Source organism: Corvus kubaryi, unplaced genomic scaffold (assembly GCF_017639235.1).
Source record: "Corvus kubaryi isolate FWS band 111438036 unplaced genomic scaffold, C.kubaryi_AGA036_p1.0 37308, whole genome shotgun sequence".
Taxonomy (NCBI): Eukaryota; Metazoa; Chordata; class Aves; order Passeriformes; family Corvidae; genus Corvus; species Corvus kubaryi.
This window is the reverse complement of record NW_024581096.1, coordinates 6,277,783-6,294,842: the sequence shown is the minus strand read 5'-3', so window position 1 is coordinate 6,294,842 and position 17,060 is coordinate 6,277,783. Positions and strand designations below refer to the sequence as shown.

General features: G+C 39.5%; 1 protein-coding gene across 1 annotated transcript in view; it reads right to left on the bottom strand.

Moving 5' to 3' along the window:
- Window positions 1–11,764: 11,764 nt before the first annotated feature.
- Window positions 11,765–17,060, bottom strand: part of LOC121664791 (trypsin I-P1-like) — a 14,395-nt gene continuing 9,099 nt past the window's right edge. Inside the window, exons 2-4 of the mRNA XM_042028353.1 lie at window positions 15,456–15,603; window positions 13,343–13,486; window positions 11,765–12,447 (exon numbers count right to left, since the gene is read on the bottom strand). Coding sequence (XP_041884287.1) covers window positions 12,178–12,447; window positions 13,343–13,486; window positions 15,456–15,521 — 480 coding nt within the window. The 5' untranslated portion in view covers window positions 15,522–15,603 and the 3' untranslated portion in view covers window positions 11,765–12,177. The remainder of the gene's footprint in view (window positions 12,448–13,342; window positions 13,487–15,455; window positions 15,604–17,060) is intronic.

Below are 17,060 nucleotides of genomic sequence, written 5' to 3'. Positions count from 1 at the left end.
AATTACTTGGAACATAGTTCTTCTAATCACAGTTGTTGGCAGATGTTTACATGCACAAGCTTGTGCATGGTTTTACATACATTCTTGGACCAATTAATGAATTTAAAATATAAAAAATTAAAATGTTAGGTTGAGGTCACATACAAACCAAGGAAATATTACTGGTAGGTATGAGCTGGCAGCAAATAGCAGTTGTAGACAGCTTCATCTTCAAAATACAAAGCAACTATCCCCTAAGAAGTGAAAGGAGTACTTCAAAGATGGAAATGAGAATTACAGCTAAAACCAGAGGAGGAACACAAGTTTAAGGTTATAATGAGCAGATCAATCAGAAATTTATGTCCTACCACTGACTCCATCACAACTAAAACATGACAAAAGCCTGTTTTAAAAAAACCAGCAGTCCAGTATTTCTTCCACAGTTCTCAGGTCAGCAGAATAATGTGAACCACTGCCCATGTCTGCTGGCATAGCAACAACTAAAGTTGACGTTGATTTCTATTAATAGGTCAGGCTGTAACCTGTGGGACTGAGGAGCCAATGTAAATCCCACTGGGCAGTCCCTCAGCTCACCCTTAAGTTAATTCACACCTGCACTTCAAACTCATGCCTGCTTGCTTGCTCAGAGGAGATAACAGATGATGTGCAGATGTGCAGACCCATCCACACATGTACTTAGACATTTATGCCTGGTAGTAACCACCAGCTGATAAAATCCTACTCTGTAAATATTTATAGGAAATGCTCCTTGTCTAGAACACCAAGCAAGATCCAAAAGGGCTACATTTTACATTTGGGTTTCTCACAGGAAAAATGTCCTAGAGAGATGATAAATAAAAAAATTACACACAGATGTGGTGAGGGAAAGAAATTGTAAAAGGAATCAGCACACTCCCCTAGCAACTAGCCAATATTATTTGGAATAAAATGGAAACTGTATCTTATGCTTGGAGCTAGAAGCCAAAGTAAATTATTACAATGGATTAAAAAATACGTGTAATGGAAGAAAACAATATGAACAGATAGACGTCTGGCTTGCGCATGAGTATCATGGAGACAATAAGGATACTATGATCTTCCACACTGTCCACTGATTAAATAGTGAAATAAATCCAATGTCACTCTCTTTGGTTTTAATATTTCTCTGTTGTTTTACCTGTTGAATCCATTAAGCTTTCCTTTCCAGTGAAAAGCTTAATCTGTAAAACCGTGAGCTAAGGTCTTCCATGAAAATTGATGCAATGGGAATGAATGAAGCTTCCTCAGATATCAACAGCAGAGAATTTGCCACCATTTTTTAACTTGTTGTATAAATATATTTCAAAGGTGGTAAGACCTTCTAGATCAGATCAGAGCTATTTTTTTTTCCAAATTTACAGCATAAATTGTCTTTGTGCCAGCTTACATCATAATTACATCACCATGTATAATGTTTGGCACTCCTTCTAGAAGCAGAAAAGGTTTCAACCCTTGGGTTCCATGCTTTACAGGAACCAAACAATCTAATAGCAGTGAGCTGTGTTCCAGCTGAATACTTCTGAGAACCATTTTTCTAGCTCTTTTGTAAATAAACTATTTCTCAAGCAAAAGCAGCCTGTGGGATGGTCTTGTTGATGGTCTTGTATTTATGCCCTCTGAAAAGTCTGACCCCACCTGTTAAAAATACCCATGAAATGGCAAACATCATGTTACATGATTTTTTTGTGCCGATACATGGGCACAGTCTATTGACTAGGTTAATAGGCTTTGTTCATTTTACTCTTTAGACAGAGAAACATTCACCTCCACTCTTCTGAACTTAAGCGTTCTGGCCACTGTTGCTATCCAGTCTTTTGAACGCATGAAGTCGGGATAAGCAGGAAGCACTAATATCTCTTTAAACACAGGTAAATGTTTAATGCATGACCCTTGTTGTTCACTTCCTAAAGACAGTCCCTAAACTAAAAATATGCTACCACACATTCCTGAACAATCCAACCTTTTCCCAGGCTTCTTTTACAAAAAGCCGTAGGCACAATGCTATATGAGAAGCAAAAATTCAAAGGGAAACACCGAAAGGAAGCTGAGCTGCAAAGTCCAAAATGAAAAGCCAGAAATAGGAAGTAAGAGATAAGAATCAGGAAAGTGAGATAGCGGCAAGGACTCCCCTTTGTATGATTTCTTTTCTTGTATCTTTTCAATGAATTGTTAATTACTCTTTGTTTCAGCTGTAACACAGCAACTCAACTTCACTCTGGTAAAAATAGATGCTTTGGGACATTTCCTACTTGCTGAAGACAAGAAATGTTTACATGCTTTCTCCAGGCAGACCAGGTGCTCTGCAGAGAGCTGGGTAGGCACAAACTGCAGGAGCTACTATAGAAATGACTGGATATGGAGGTTACCTGTAGAGAGCCTCAGGAATAAGAGCCACAGCTTCTTTGGAGTACAGCAAAAATATACTTGCCCATATGTCCGTGTGCAAATACATGGCATATCCAGCCTGGCAGCTGCTAGCCAAACCTACTGCACATGATTCCTTCTCTGAGTTTGCCATTGAAATGGAGCTGGGCCCTGTCTGTGCTACTTACAGAGCCCATGTGGCACTGTCCTGTTCCTCCATGGGCTCCGGTCATGGCTGGCTGATTGCAGGACCTCTGCCCTATGTCACCTCTTCACAGAACAGGTATTCCCAGTGATTTTACAATCACCATAATAATCTGCATAACAGAAATTACTGACTTTCTATCAATTCAGTCATGAATCAAGTAAAATAGTTCTTCTGTGCTTGGAAAAGGTGTTCAAGAGGCAAAAAAATCACAGAGTGGTGTAGAAGTTCTACTACATGGCAGCAAGGGTCGATTTTTTCCATGGTGGGCAAGTCTGAGTTTGTCACTCACAATATATAGGTAGTTGATTTAAATGGAAAAACATGATAAAAAAATATGTTGTGACTCTGTTATGCTGAAAACTTTTTTAATACTTTCTAGTCATCTACATTTCCAGAGGAGGAAAGATGTTCAGTGCCCAAGACCTCCAAGATCTAGGGAATTTCTGAACAGTACAAGAAAGTCACATACCTTTTCTATACTTCAGAATATTTGTTTGTCTGAATACAATGACTGATTACTCGCAACCCAAAATTCTGCCTTCACACACACCCATCTTACCAATAGTTTTGTCAGGAGCTGTTTCTCTTGTGACACTTCTTGCTTCTAGGAATCTAAATCACCCCAGGTAAGTCATATGTGCACCTAGGGAGAAATAAAGCCTTTTTGTATAGAAAAACACCTTTTAAGGACTGATCGTCAAATATTCTGTTTCTTTATCAATAAAAAAATAAGATATGAATGATGGTTCTTTGCATGTTCTGCTTAGGTGGTCAGGTGTCCATATGGTAAACAGTTTTAATACTGAGATAATGTGACTATTTACTCCCTCACTGTTTGACATAGTAAATTGATGTAGGAACACACACTCATTTCTCTATCATCAGGAAGCTTCTGCTCTCAGTAGTTCTCTGCAGAACTAGAATAAAATACAGTAGACTTGAAAAAGCGTTTTCATCAGTTTTTTCAGGACATGAACAGTAACTCAACAGTCAATAAAATTACAAATACCATATGGATTTTTTCCTTTCTCTTTGGAATCCAAATGGTAATTGTACTCCGACTCTACCAGTCCCTGATAACTAAGCCAAATTCCCATTGAAGTAATGTTTGTTCTTGGTACCTGTGCAGAATCTCAAAGTGCACAGTTTGATTTTCAATTCCTAGGTAGAGATATTAGAATCAGGTATTTTAGGATTGGTGGGGAGTATCCTTTTGCTTGCAACTCAAGTTGATCTTGATCTCTGCTTTTTAAGATAAAAAAGTTGATAATCTATAGACCCGAAAGGAAATAGAACCATATCTTAAGTATTAATGTGATTTCTACTTTTCTGTACTAAAACCTGCCTTTTGTTGCAATTAAGTAGTGCTATTGTCTTACAACACTTCTGCAAATATTTTAGCGATGCCTTATATATAGTTTAGACTTGACTAAGTAGCTATTTCCTGTAATGAATGACAAACCTATTAAAAGCTTGTTATCTTCTTGTGCTCCATGTGTTGCTAACAAGCAAATCTGTAGTCATATGTGTGAAATCTTGGGTTGTTTAAGTTAGGGTTAGGCGTCCTCATGAGCTAATACTTCCATGTGTTCTTTGCCATATAGCCAGGATGACTTCCACTGGCAGAGAAATGTCCATTTGAATTAATTAACTTAGATAAGCAAGCTTATCAAACTTACCTTGATCATCATTTTTCATTAAGAAGAAATCTCTCCCTTTCGTAAGTATTCATCTTTGAAGTATAAAGGTTTTCCAGAATTATTAGGTGATCCCAGAAAGACCAGAAGAGGACTTCTGATTTCCTAAGTAATTCAACTTCAGGGAAGAGACAGACAATGCCTGAAAGGAGTCAGGACACCAATGGGAACTATTTTTCACATTTTTCCAGTGTTGCACATACTTGCTTTCCTTGGGATGAGTGGCTGTTTTATTCGTACTTCTCTCTGCCACACAGTCTCTCTGGCTCAGCCTTAGTCCTCATCATACTGCTTTTCTCCTTTATTATACTGTGTTCTCTCTCTGATCTATATGCAAGTTTACTTATGCCACACACAAAAAGCACCCTAAAAATAGGAGTGCAATAGGCTATATCCCTTCATTCCATCTTTATTGCTTTCTCTTGTTCACAGTCCTCACACTCCATCCATCTTGTCTATCCCAGCTGAAGCCTCTGAGAGTTTGGATTAACTGGAGCAAAGGAGACTTTTGGTGGCCGGTCCTCAGGCATGTCCGTGCTATATGAAATTGATATCTACTTCCATGAACAGGTTTGGACAAAAATTGAATCAGTATCATGGCTTCCATGAAAAGAGACAACAGTCAGGGTCTCCAAGAACAGTGCAGCTGGAGGGACTTAACACAGAACCATTTGTTTCCCCAGTGTGGCAAGAGGATTTTCACACACATGCTCCCTAAATCCTTTGTCCTTTGCTCCATGAATCATATGGTCGTGTTTTCAAATATCTTTTTTTCTTTCTCTGGGGCACACATATTGTGGGTGAATGCTGATCCCAATGAATCAAGTGCTGTGTCTCTCATTTCAGCAGGGCCAGGATTTCACATGATACTTTCAATGTTTTATGATCTCTACTGTGGTTTTTTTACTCAAAATATGGAAAGTAATGTTTGCAAACAAGCTCTAATTAGAAAGCAATGAGGCGTAACAGCTGCGAATCGTCTGTCACAAATTTGGTCTCACTAAGAAACAAAACTGCTAGAAAGCTTAAAATTATAAGCTATAAACCTACAAAGAGCCTAATCACTTCCAAATCTATTTTAGCTTGTATTTCATTATTTTCAGCTTTCTTAATATACTGCTAAAAGAGGTGTCATAAGTAAGCAATATTACAAGTGCAGAACACAACCTTGTGATTTTACTCAGAAATGTGATAATTTATATGCACTTATATATACTCAGCATATATGACAGAATAAAATATAATACACAAGTAGTCTTGGTTTTCTTATTTTTTTCATTGATCAACCTTAGTTATTTGATCAAAACTTGATGATAATTTTCAGTCATTCATTTAAATGCCCAGAAGATTTATTCTTTAAGAAAACCACCTGGGGAAAAAAAGTATGAGTGAAATATACAAAGCTGGAGCTATTTTTCCAAGTTGTGAATCTGATAGACTGAATATGTGATTTATCCATAATGGCGTATTATTCTTCTCTTTTAGTTTATCTTCTGAATTGTCATAGACTGAACATATGTTATTGTAGATGTTTCCTGACCATGATAGAATAAGCTTTTCAAGCAAGAAAAATTCCTGAAATAGTTCACGATCAGATGCACGTTCTTAGATGATTTATTTAAAACCAGATAGCTGCTACTCAATCCTGTGTCCTAATTGTGCCCTGCACTGTATTATGGATCCTCTTCTCTGTGCCAGGGGCTGGCCTGTAAGGTTTTCGACTATGAACGCTGGCTGGGTGCTGGGTCTCACCCTGACTGTAAAGAAGCTGCAAAGGGAGCACAGAGGAAGGTCATCTGTAGATAGCTGTTGACAATAGGAAACATCCTCCAAAGCTGTGGTGTACAAGATGTTCCCTCATGTGGATCCCATGAGGCCACTTGGGCCAGAACTGGGCAAAGTACCTTCAGTGCTGGCTATAGTGGCTCTTTCTGTTTTATAAAACAAGAAATGTTTGGTTTTTTCAGTTATAAAGCATTGGATGTAAAAATAAAAAGTCCATTTTCTACAACCAGCATAGAGGGAAAGGGTTTTTTTGTTTGTCTTTTGCCTAAGATAAGTGCCTGAAACAGGACTTGGAAACCACTGACAGCGCAGATGGAAACCCTCTCAAAGTGACCAGAGTTGTTTGTCTGGGCAGATGCTTCCCAGGATGGCTAAGCTGCAATCGAGCACCATGAGGAGGGAAAACCCAACCCAGCACTGCTGGTGGAATAACAAACCCTTCTGGAAATTGCTGTCCCAAATATGAGTGTCAAAATGGGTAACCATTACTGTGACCCTGACTTCAGTAACTGGGTGCAGGAAAAACAAGGCGAGGGAAAAAGGCCTGGAAGAAAAACAATTTAAATATCACTTTAGAACTGAGTCTAGCTTTTGTATTTTCTTACCACCAGCAGTGCTCTCACCTCATGCAGGTACTCTCAATATTTCTACTCATTGAGGCCAAGACCACTCGATACAACACCATTGTTCGTAAGACAGAATAGTCTGTTAGAAAGTAAGGTGTTTTTTAATAATTCAGGGCTCTGATGTGCAGTCCCTGTTAAATCTCACTGTGGCACTGTCTGTCTGATTGTTGCTGCAGCAGAGTCTCATTTCACAGGGCAAGTTAACTGCAACCACTCATTTCTACTCCTGGAGAAGCAAAAATACCACTCCACCCCGCTGTGCATGTGGTAACGTCGGAAGTTGATGTACCTGGAATCATGAGCACCACAGCCCCCTGTATCACCCTTTTCAGCACTCTCATATTCTCACCCACCTATATTTTGTTATAGAGCCACACCAAGGAAACTAGGTTAGAGCCCAGCCCTTGGGAATATTGCAGACAGAAAATGAACACATTAATACTAGCAAGTTTATCTTCTGTCTCTGTGAGTGCAGAGGTATATCTTCAGTGCTGGAGGTATAATTGCTGCCTCCCCATTTTTCTTTTCATTATGATGTGGGTTGTACATAGGAGGAATTTGTTGACAAGGTCTGGCTGAACCACCTTGAAAGGCAGGGCCTCTCACAACCACAAGTGACAGGGAGCAGTGCAAGTTTCTCCACAGTCTTCCATCAGCATGGCCAAAAGCACCAGTTCTGAGAATAATTGTGAGTTCAGTGCAAATATTTGTTACTTGAACTCTCCTAAGACCAGTAACCAGACCGGACTGTGGCTTTTGGCAAGGGATGTGCACGCCCAAGATTTTAACCAGTGAAAGCTACATCACTGTCAATGTGGTCCATTGACATTTGAATATGTCACAGGTTTCACACACATAGTAGTCCAAAGTCCACCCTATTTTCATGCATCTGCTTTTTTCTGGTATCAGTTTTCTGGTATTCTTTCTGGGCTGAAAGAATGTCTTTTACAGTTTTGGTTGTAAGAGCTTGAGACAGACTGACCAGTGCATCCTGATAGGAAACATCCTCTACATTGTTTCAAGATAACCTAAACCAACAACCATGTACCATTTTTCCATTTAAATGGAAATCATAAAATCATAGAATCTTTTGGGTTGGTAGGGACTTGAAATATCATCTGTTACAACCCCCCTGCCATGGACAGGGACACATTCCACTAGATCATGTTGCTCAAAGCCCCACCCAGCCTGGCCTTGAATGATTCCAGGGACAGGGTAGCCACAACTTCTGGGCAGCCTGTTCCAGTGTCTCACTATCCTCTGAGTAAAGAATTTCTTCCCAACATCTCATCTAAACCTACTCTCTCTCAGTTTGAAGCCATTCCCCCTTGTCCTGTCACTACATGCTCTTGCAACAAGTCCCTCCCCATCTTTCTTGTAGGCTTCCTTCGGGTGCTGGAAGGCAGCAGTTAGGTGACCCCAAAGCCTTCTCTTCTCCAGGATGAATAATCCAAATTCTCTCAGTGTTTCTTCACAGGAGAAGTGCTTCATCCCTCTAATCACCTTCATGGCTCTTCTCTGGACTTGCTAATTAATAGTTAATGAAATACTCATGACCATTATGTTTTAGTACAGGAGTGATTAAGATTGATTAAAGTAATATTTAATTTTTTCATTTACTGATATTGCTACTGTTCTAATTATCTTTATCTTAATTTTCTATGTGGCTGCAGAAAGGCTTGGGGTTTTTTTGAAATAAAGGTGTTTTAAGGGTGTTAATAGGGCAAAGTTTCTGGCTTTTTACAAAAAAAGGTATTAATAATTCATAAGAATGAAGTCTGTGAAATTCTGTTGTTTATATATTAAATCTAACATATACCTTTGTAAGTAGCTAAGGTATAGAAGTTCCCATTCTATTATTATATAAGGGCTTTTTTTTAATAAGGTCTTTTTTGCTCATCTTTCTGTGGTTCCTTTGAAAAAATCTGTGCCACTTTGAATTGAATTATGATTAAATTAAACCTACCTGTAATCTGTTACACATTAATTATGAAATGCCATAAGTCAATCCAAAAAGAGCTCGTTCAGATGACTGTGGGATTATAAACATACTGGGGTAGAAGTGTCTGAACCGTCTAGGCCAGGTCACTAATGAAATTAGGATATATTTTTGAAATTAGCAATTTTTAATTAAAAGTTGTAGCAGACATATGAAAATGGCTTGTTCTAATTTGTCTGACTATGATGAACTGACTTATTCAGAGTCCAAAGGAGTCTTCTGAGTTTATTTATTTTTGGCAAGTATCCAAGAAAATTATCTTGAAAATCTGATGGCTTGTTTTAATTCTGTTTTCTAAATGTTTTTTCCTGATGCCAGATTGAGTTGCCCAAAAGCAAGGTTATTTTTACAGCTTGCTAGATAGTGGGCAGCTCTGTCATTGGAAGACAAAACAAAGACTTTGACTAGAAGCTGTGGAGGCAGTCCATGCTCCAAACATATCACCACACTTTCAGGAAACAAGAGTTGTTGACAATAGATAATGACACCCTCTGTACTGAGAAATAGAAGTTTGTTTAAAAAAAAATTAACAAAAAATTACACATGCAGTGCATTAGATGTACAGCCAAAACTAAAGGCACTACAAAACATCAGGCACTACAAAACATCAGGCACTACTGCCCAGCACAAGAGCAGTATGAACCTAAGGACTAAAACTGACTGGCATCTGCACCCCAGTGTGATGCGTGAGTATGAGCTGTCGGTCCCCTCTTGGGCATAGAGATGCAAGGGCTGTGTGTCAGTACTGTGTGTTCTGCATCAGTGCCATACATCACATCAGTGCCATTTGCCAGGTCTTTGCATGACCTGGTCAGCCTTGGGGGCTGCACTCTATGACCAGTCATGACTATGTGACAAGCAACAAGCAAGACAGACGTCTCAGAAAATAATCCTTAGGAAACACTGCTTACCTGGAAGACCTCAGTAAAAACAGATGTAGAGGCTAAAGTGTGACAGAGAAGTTCTGCAGAGATGAAACTGAAAAGTACAAGCATAAACAGGAGCATACAGAAGGAGAGAAGGATTCCTTAGGCAGGATCCCTTAATCCACTCATAAATTTCCAGTAAAGGTAAGTATAGCTCAGGAAAGCTGGGATGGTAGAAAAAGTCAGTGTTTAGGAACTGGGAGGTACTGCGTGAGGGGACACCTCACAGGCACCTAGAGTTCAATGTTAAGGCATGTCGTGTTAAAAGAGACAGGACTAACTTTGTGTCACTGAATGAAAGTGGAATTGCAAATGCTGTGTTAGTATGTTTTATAAACTCTGCTACAAGCTGCTGAAAATGAGCTTTTCTCAGTCTGGTCAAGAATGTGTTTCCAGTTAATTTTTTCATGCTTCGTTAGTGTCTGTCATTGCAAAACTGTAACATACATGGAGCTACTCTCTGTGGCTTTCCTGTTTTGAGCTCAGTTCTGAGAACTAGCCCAGCAGTGCTTTCAGCAGTGAATGACACCAGTGGACACCTCCTTTTCCTGGACCTTTCTTCTGCCCATCTCCAGCTGCAGAACCAGTTATCCTTCCACCATGTGTTTTCAGAGGTGCCAACAAAATGCAAAACTGTGGGACACTTTACAGCCCCACTGCAGGACTCCTGCCACTCTCCCTGGCACAAAGTGCCCCTCCTCACACAGAGCAGTGGAGAGGTGGGAGGGCTGGCACTCTCTCAAGACACTGGTATTTCAAAGCTAGCAAAGGCTTCCCTCCTACTACATGGAGAGGGAATAAAGCCTCAGGGTGGGCAGAAATTGAGTCAAGGCTGCTGCTCTGCTAACGGTTGCTGGGGGAGGGGTTGCTGGCCCTGGGGGCTGAGATGGGTTCTGGTAAGTGGGTGCATGGGTGGGTGGGTGGGTGCGTGAAGGAACCACAGGGGCTGGGCAGGGGCAGTCAGGCCTAACAGTAACACCCTTCCACATGCTATATCACCCATAAACAGAAAAAAGGTTATGTGAATGAAGTAATTGCAGGAGATCACACACAGGAAGCCCAGCATCTGAACTGTTATGAACCTGTTAGGTTATGGTTTACAGATTTTATCACTCACTCTTTCCTATCAGTGACAGAGACAGCCACTGTTCACATGAGTGAGGGAGTTAAAGTTTTGCCTTCGCCAAGTTACACACCAATTGGTGGCCACTAGGCTGCATGGTGTGGAAAGCTTCCTGTCATTTAGCCCCACAAAGTTAAAAGGGACTAATTTGTGTTTGCAACATCCTCTGAGACCTCCAGCTGTAAAGTGAGAACAACAGTACATTATTCTTTTCACTTTTTTTGTACCTTTCACTTTTTTCCCCTCAGTTTTTCCCAGTTCTCTCTGTATTCCAGTACTGAGCCAAGTCCCACTGACATCTCCTAAGGTCTTCCTTCCCACGACCTTGAACTAGAACTGGGTCTAAGCCCCCACACACCACAGCAGCAGGTTTTATTGCACTATGGCCAACGACCAAACCAGTTTTGTGGTGTCCAGTTGCTTCTTTTCTGCATAGCCTTTATGAGACAGGGCTTGTTCTGCCCTGCTCAGAACTGTGACATGCCTCCTGGTCAATAATCAAGGCCAGTAGGTTGTTATGCAGGACTTATTTATTCATGCCTCTGCAGCATCCCAAATTTTACAGTATTTGGTACATATAAGTGCAATAAGCAAAGAAGCAGAGAAACCCTGCAGACAGACACTTCAAAATTGCTAGTTACAAAAGACCTAGTAAATATTTGGAAGGTAATGGAGTACAGCAAGCTAACCACAGATTTCTTCAGAAACGTGCCAGATCCTCCTGTTACTAGAAGTCTGTTGAGTCCAACAAACAGAGTTCTGTTTGTTTCCACAGATGTTAGATAAGGACCGTGTTAAAGAACTATAATTTCACCCACTGCAATCAGTATTTACACTTCTTGAGGAACTGTTAACTGAAAGAGTGAGATTATGAACCAAGCTGTGAGATTATTTAGTTGATTTGATAAACAAAACAAAACAATACCAAAACAAACAAAAATAACCAAACCACCACACCCCGTCCCCAAAAGAAACCCCAAACAAAACCAAACAAAAAAAAAAAATCTAGGGAAAGAAGTAGGACATTATTTTTATTTCTATATTTGTATCTTTATAATGAAGACTAATTGGAAAACGGTTTCTCTGTTTAATATTTTAACTCTTTGAAATTGAATTTTAGATAAATCCACAATAATGGTAAAATCAGGTATTTGGGGTTTAATAACACCACAGAGAAATATTTGAACATTTTAAGCTTTTGTTCTATTTTTTCTCATTCAGCAGACATCTCATTCACTATCAGTCTGAAACCCAATTTTTGTGTAAGTACATATTAACAGATGTTGCCTTATCCCAGGTGCAATGAATACTTTCCCATCCCACTAAGAAGTGGAGTGGAATCCAACACAAATTATGATTTCCAAGTGGCAGTTTCTTACTAAAGATTAGTAAAGGTGTTATCTGTACAGATGTGGATATTTTGAACTGTTCTCATAAGGCTGTGTTGGTGACAGCAAAGCTGTAAAGCTGGGAGGTGCATTTCAAAGGTGGCACACTAAAGCAGCAGCATCCAGCTCTAATGCACAGCACAATATTTATTAAAATGCTCTTGCCTCTGGAAATTGTTTTTTTTATCCAAACAATATATTTTTCAGTCAGCCGTGTATAAACTCCAGGTATGACTCTTTTTCCACAATTTTTTCCAAAAGTAACAATCCCATGGTACTGGTCATCACAGAATAATGGCCCACCTGAATCTCCCTGGAAGACAAAACAGAAGGAGCTGTCAGTGTGCGTCCATTTCTCTCCAGAGGAGCATGCAGTGCCACCTGCAGTGCACAAGCATGTTTGGAAATGTTACCTCTAACCTTTTCCAGCCTATGAAATGGAGCAGTTGGCTTACATCAATTCATGGGAATTGGGTGAGGTATAAAGAGAGGTTGCTTTTCAAACCTGAGGGATTCTTTGACGGAAATGTTATAGACCAGCAGGGTGCTATTATAATTCTGTTTCAAAATATATTTTTTATTGTTAGTGTAAATGGATTCTCACTTCTTTATCAAATCTCTCTTCTGGATTCAGCACAGAACATTATCAAAAGCAAGATCCAAACAGTCCCAGCAGCACTTTTGGGTAAAAAGTTAATTCTGTTGTGGCACACTTCACATCTATTCAGATGTTGATTTCTGAAAAGGATCAGATAATTCAGACCCTGTAAACTCTTGTTTTTCTCCCATAACTACAGGTGGTGTCTAGGGAAAGCACCATAACTAAAGAGATGTACGTGAATTCAACAGGTAAGTCCAGGCTCAAATTCTCATGCTCTCAATCCTGGTATGTACATCGACTTAAACGGAACAAAGTTTTAACACTTCTTTTTCACAACAATGAAGTCTCTTACAGGTGTCATTAAAATCACTTTATTCATTATCAGCCTCATAAGATGTGTAGCACTGCTTTGTTCCCAGTGAAAAGAGAGCCATTGTTAAATATATGTGTCCCCCCTTTGTAACTTTGCTTCTTACCTGGCAAGCATCGCTTGGAAGAGGTATATTTTTCCCTATAGCACACAACATGTTGATGGTAATTTTGGGCTTATTGGCTCTTTTTTTTTTTTTTTGTCACAGCTTTTTCTATCAACAATTTTAAGATTTACCTCCTGGAGATATTTTGGTGGCTTTCCTGATGATGTGTTTCCCCAGCCAGTCACCTTGCAGAGTGTGCCAGGTTCAACACCTTCAAAAGAGTCAGGCAGAGGCAAACACTGCACATATTGATTCAGCTTTGCAGTATCATTCAGCTAAAAAGGAAAAAAAAAAGCTTTCATATGCAGAAAGCGAGGGGAATATAATCCAGTTTCAATTGCCATTTAGTCTCATTCTACTAATACTTTCCTTATAAATCACTTTTCACTGTTTAGGAACTGATCCTAAAGTTAATTTCCCCTTTGAAAATACAAAGGACTTTCCATAGGAGAAGTACAGCAATATACCATCTATGGCAGCAGTAGTGAGTTCAAGCCCAGCTTCCCATCGGATACGGTAGGAAATGTAAAACCTACATGGGAGTTAGGCTGTTGGATCTGTGTCCTGTTTACTAACCTAACTCACTACTGAACTTCAGCGTTGAAATCATATTCTGGTGCTTGACTGACAGAAAAGTCTCAAAGAGCAGATCAATGTCCCCAAGAATAAAGATGAAAACAAAAGCTCTAAGCAATTAGTCATGACAGCAGCAACGTAACCGAGGAAAAATCGGGTCCCAGTCTATCCAGACTGCCAATTTTTTCTCTGAGAGATCCTTAAGGGCCTAAATGATTCAAACTCTCTCTGTTTTGTTGGCCTTTGCCTAACAGATTCATCCTTCAGCAGAGGCTGGTTTAAGCCTGTAAATGAAAACGCAGCCAAAGCCTGACATATATCCTCAGTGTGCTTGATAAGGGCTCACAGCTACTGAACAGATATTTTCAGTCTTACAATCACTGCACCGTGATTCATTTCACAGGTTGCTGTATGGTTCTCATCTAAGCAATTCCGGCTTTATACCTTTAAAAAAATGCACTCCAGCAAATCACAAATTTATAAAAATAAAAAATCTTTTCAGTAATTATTGCCGGTGCAGCTGGAAAGTTCCAAAGATGGAAAGTTTATCCCAAGCCATTTAATACTCCATTACTGCAGAAGTGTATAGATGGGAGGTGAGCTCTGATACTAGTACTATCCCTGCTTCTGTGTCAAACTCAAAGGATTGTATGGTATCCATACCATTCTGGAACAGAGCTGGGATTTTCAGCTCTAGAAATACTACTTCCTAGTGATCCATTTTGGTTTTGTGTTCACAAATACCTTGGTGCACAGAAGAAGCCAGTGAAATGAGACTGGTCTACTTTACAATGAAGCAGATGTATAATGCTCACTAATATCTGGGAGAAGGAGTTTCTCAGAGGTGGGCTGTGATCAGGTACTTGGGCCACAGGTGCCTCTAAGTGCTCCAGCTAGCACAGAAAGGGACATGGTTACCTTCCTCCCTGTGTCATTGCCATGTCAAACTGGTGATGCACTCTAAATACTAGAAACCAGGTTCCAGTCATAGAACCATAGAATCATAGAATGTTGAGGTTGGAAGGGACCTTAAAGATCATCTAGTCCCAACCCCCCTGCCATGGGCAGGGGCACCTCCCTGTAAATGCAAATTCTTACAGCTCTGCCTCCCTTTGGTATCAGGTGATAATGTTGGCAAGGATATCTTTCCGTGCTTCATTCTGCAGTGTCCTGAGCCTTATCCACTTTGTGACCACTCTGTGCTCTTAGAGCTCAGTCTGTGTGTCCTGTATTATCCACACTTTTGCTTTACATCGTTATCCCAAAAATTAACAGTAAGTTTCATCTCCATGTTTACTTAGTCCAGCACAAGGTATAACTCTGGGATAGAGATATGAGCCAGACTTTATTGCATACATCCCTCCAGCATTGCCTTTGAAAAATTACTGAAGAATGTGCTTTGTGTTTTGGAGGGATTGCTGCAGTGAATGGGTTAAAAAGGGAGTTTTAGGGCACAGAATAGGCTTGAAATATAATCCCTGCTCACAGAGCCACTGATCCCTTAACTTCATCTAGAGTAATACAACCAAAAGTAGATTTCTGTGATACTGTTAAGCTATCTAAACAATGTACTCTTCAATATAAAAGAGTGGCCAAAATTACCATCAGCAAAATTCCTTTCATAAAAATACAGCAGTATTTTTAATAATACACAATAATACACAATACCTTGAGGAGCATTATATCATTTTTTCTGGAAGACCAGTCAAACTGATGATGATGAAAGATTTCCATAATCTCAAATATCTGCTGTTCTTTTTCAGCAATGGATGCCTGATGAGCTCCAAGAACAACTCTGTCTTCCGATTCATCTATTCTGTAATTTATAGAAAGTATAGGGAGAGAAAGTCACTACAGGAATTGAGCAACATCTCTCAGGATAATCAAAAGACATACAACATGATACCATTTCGTTTTACAACAACATGATTAAGACATAGAGCAGGAAATAATTCATTTCAATGTTTTGACATAAGCTTCTTCTTTCCTCTATTAAGTAAGGTTTCTTTACTGTGAATACAGTTTAGTGAAATAATTGTGTGATAACTGATCTCCAGAGATTTTCAGAGTTTTGAATTAATTTCATGGAAGAGTCTCCCATCTTTTTAAGGAGAGTTGCGTGCACAAGGACTGCTGCTACTGATGCCTTTCATTAGTCTCTGAAAGGTCTCCTTTCGGATTATGACCTAATCCTGCAAAGGATTGGAACATGCCTGGCATGCATGTAGGTTGTCTTGATGACATCAGTAACATGTAAGAATGCACATCAATACTCAACACTTACCCTGAGCATTATGCGTACAGGTACGTGCTCTGCTAAAATAAATATCTTTAGTATTAATAAGTGTTTTGTCCTTAATTTACTAAACGCAGGATACAGCATATAAAGGAAGAATGATGTGTTCTGCCCAACCCAAGACACCCCAGCAGTGAATATTAAAAAAAAGGGAGAATGCTAAAATTCAAAGAGTTATATGTTCACTTCCTGCTAATAAACGTTAATAGCTAAGCAACCAATAAATTCCCCTCTGTTCCAATCTCTCTAAGTATCATCAGAAATGTATTTATTAACATTTTTTTGTCTTCATTTTGCCCTGCTAAACTTAATGTAGCCCAGTAATTTGACATTGCAGAATATATGCTGCCAGTTTCCTGCACTTCATCTTCAGAACATAATCTCACCATACATAGGAAAATTTATTCAACCCAGAACAAAGACTTTATCTATGCAAACTCAAAAAAACCCTCTTTTTCTTCATTCAAGATGCATGTTTCACTGAAAGACACTATTCATTTCTTTGTATGTGAAAGTTTGCTTGTGAAAATAGCTGCAAAGGCAGTGCTGTAGTCCAAAAATTTCTCTTTTTATTTACAAAGCACGCTTCCTCAGAGAGAATTATATAAGACCCTAAAACCTCCACCTCGGTGCCTCTAACAGGTGGTTCACAGGCACAATCTCTCACACAGAGATTCACGTTGCTGAATTCATGTCATTTTGCCTAAGAAAAAATTATCTCAGATGTGATTAACACGTAAGATCCATTAGTTAGGAAGTTTTACATGCACTGCAATTGCACCTGCTGAGAGTAGACCAGGCACAGAACAGGAGTTGGTGGGTTCTGTGTGAGCATTGTTTTACAGCTTAGGAGAAGGAAACCTGCCTGATTCAACTTGTCCCAGTGGCAAAGACTTAAAGTCAACCCGAACCAATGCGCTGTTAGAAACCTGCGGAAGGTATCTTTTCAGCTTTATACCGGCTAGCGCTTGTATTTC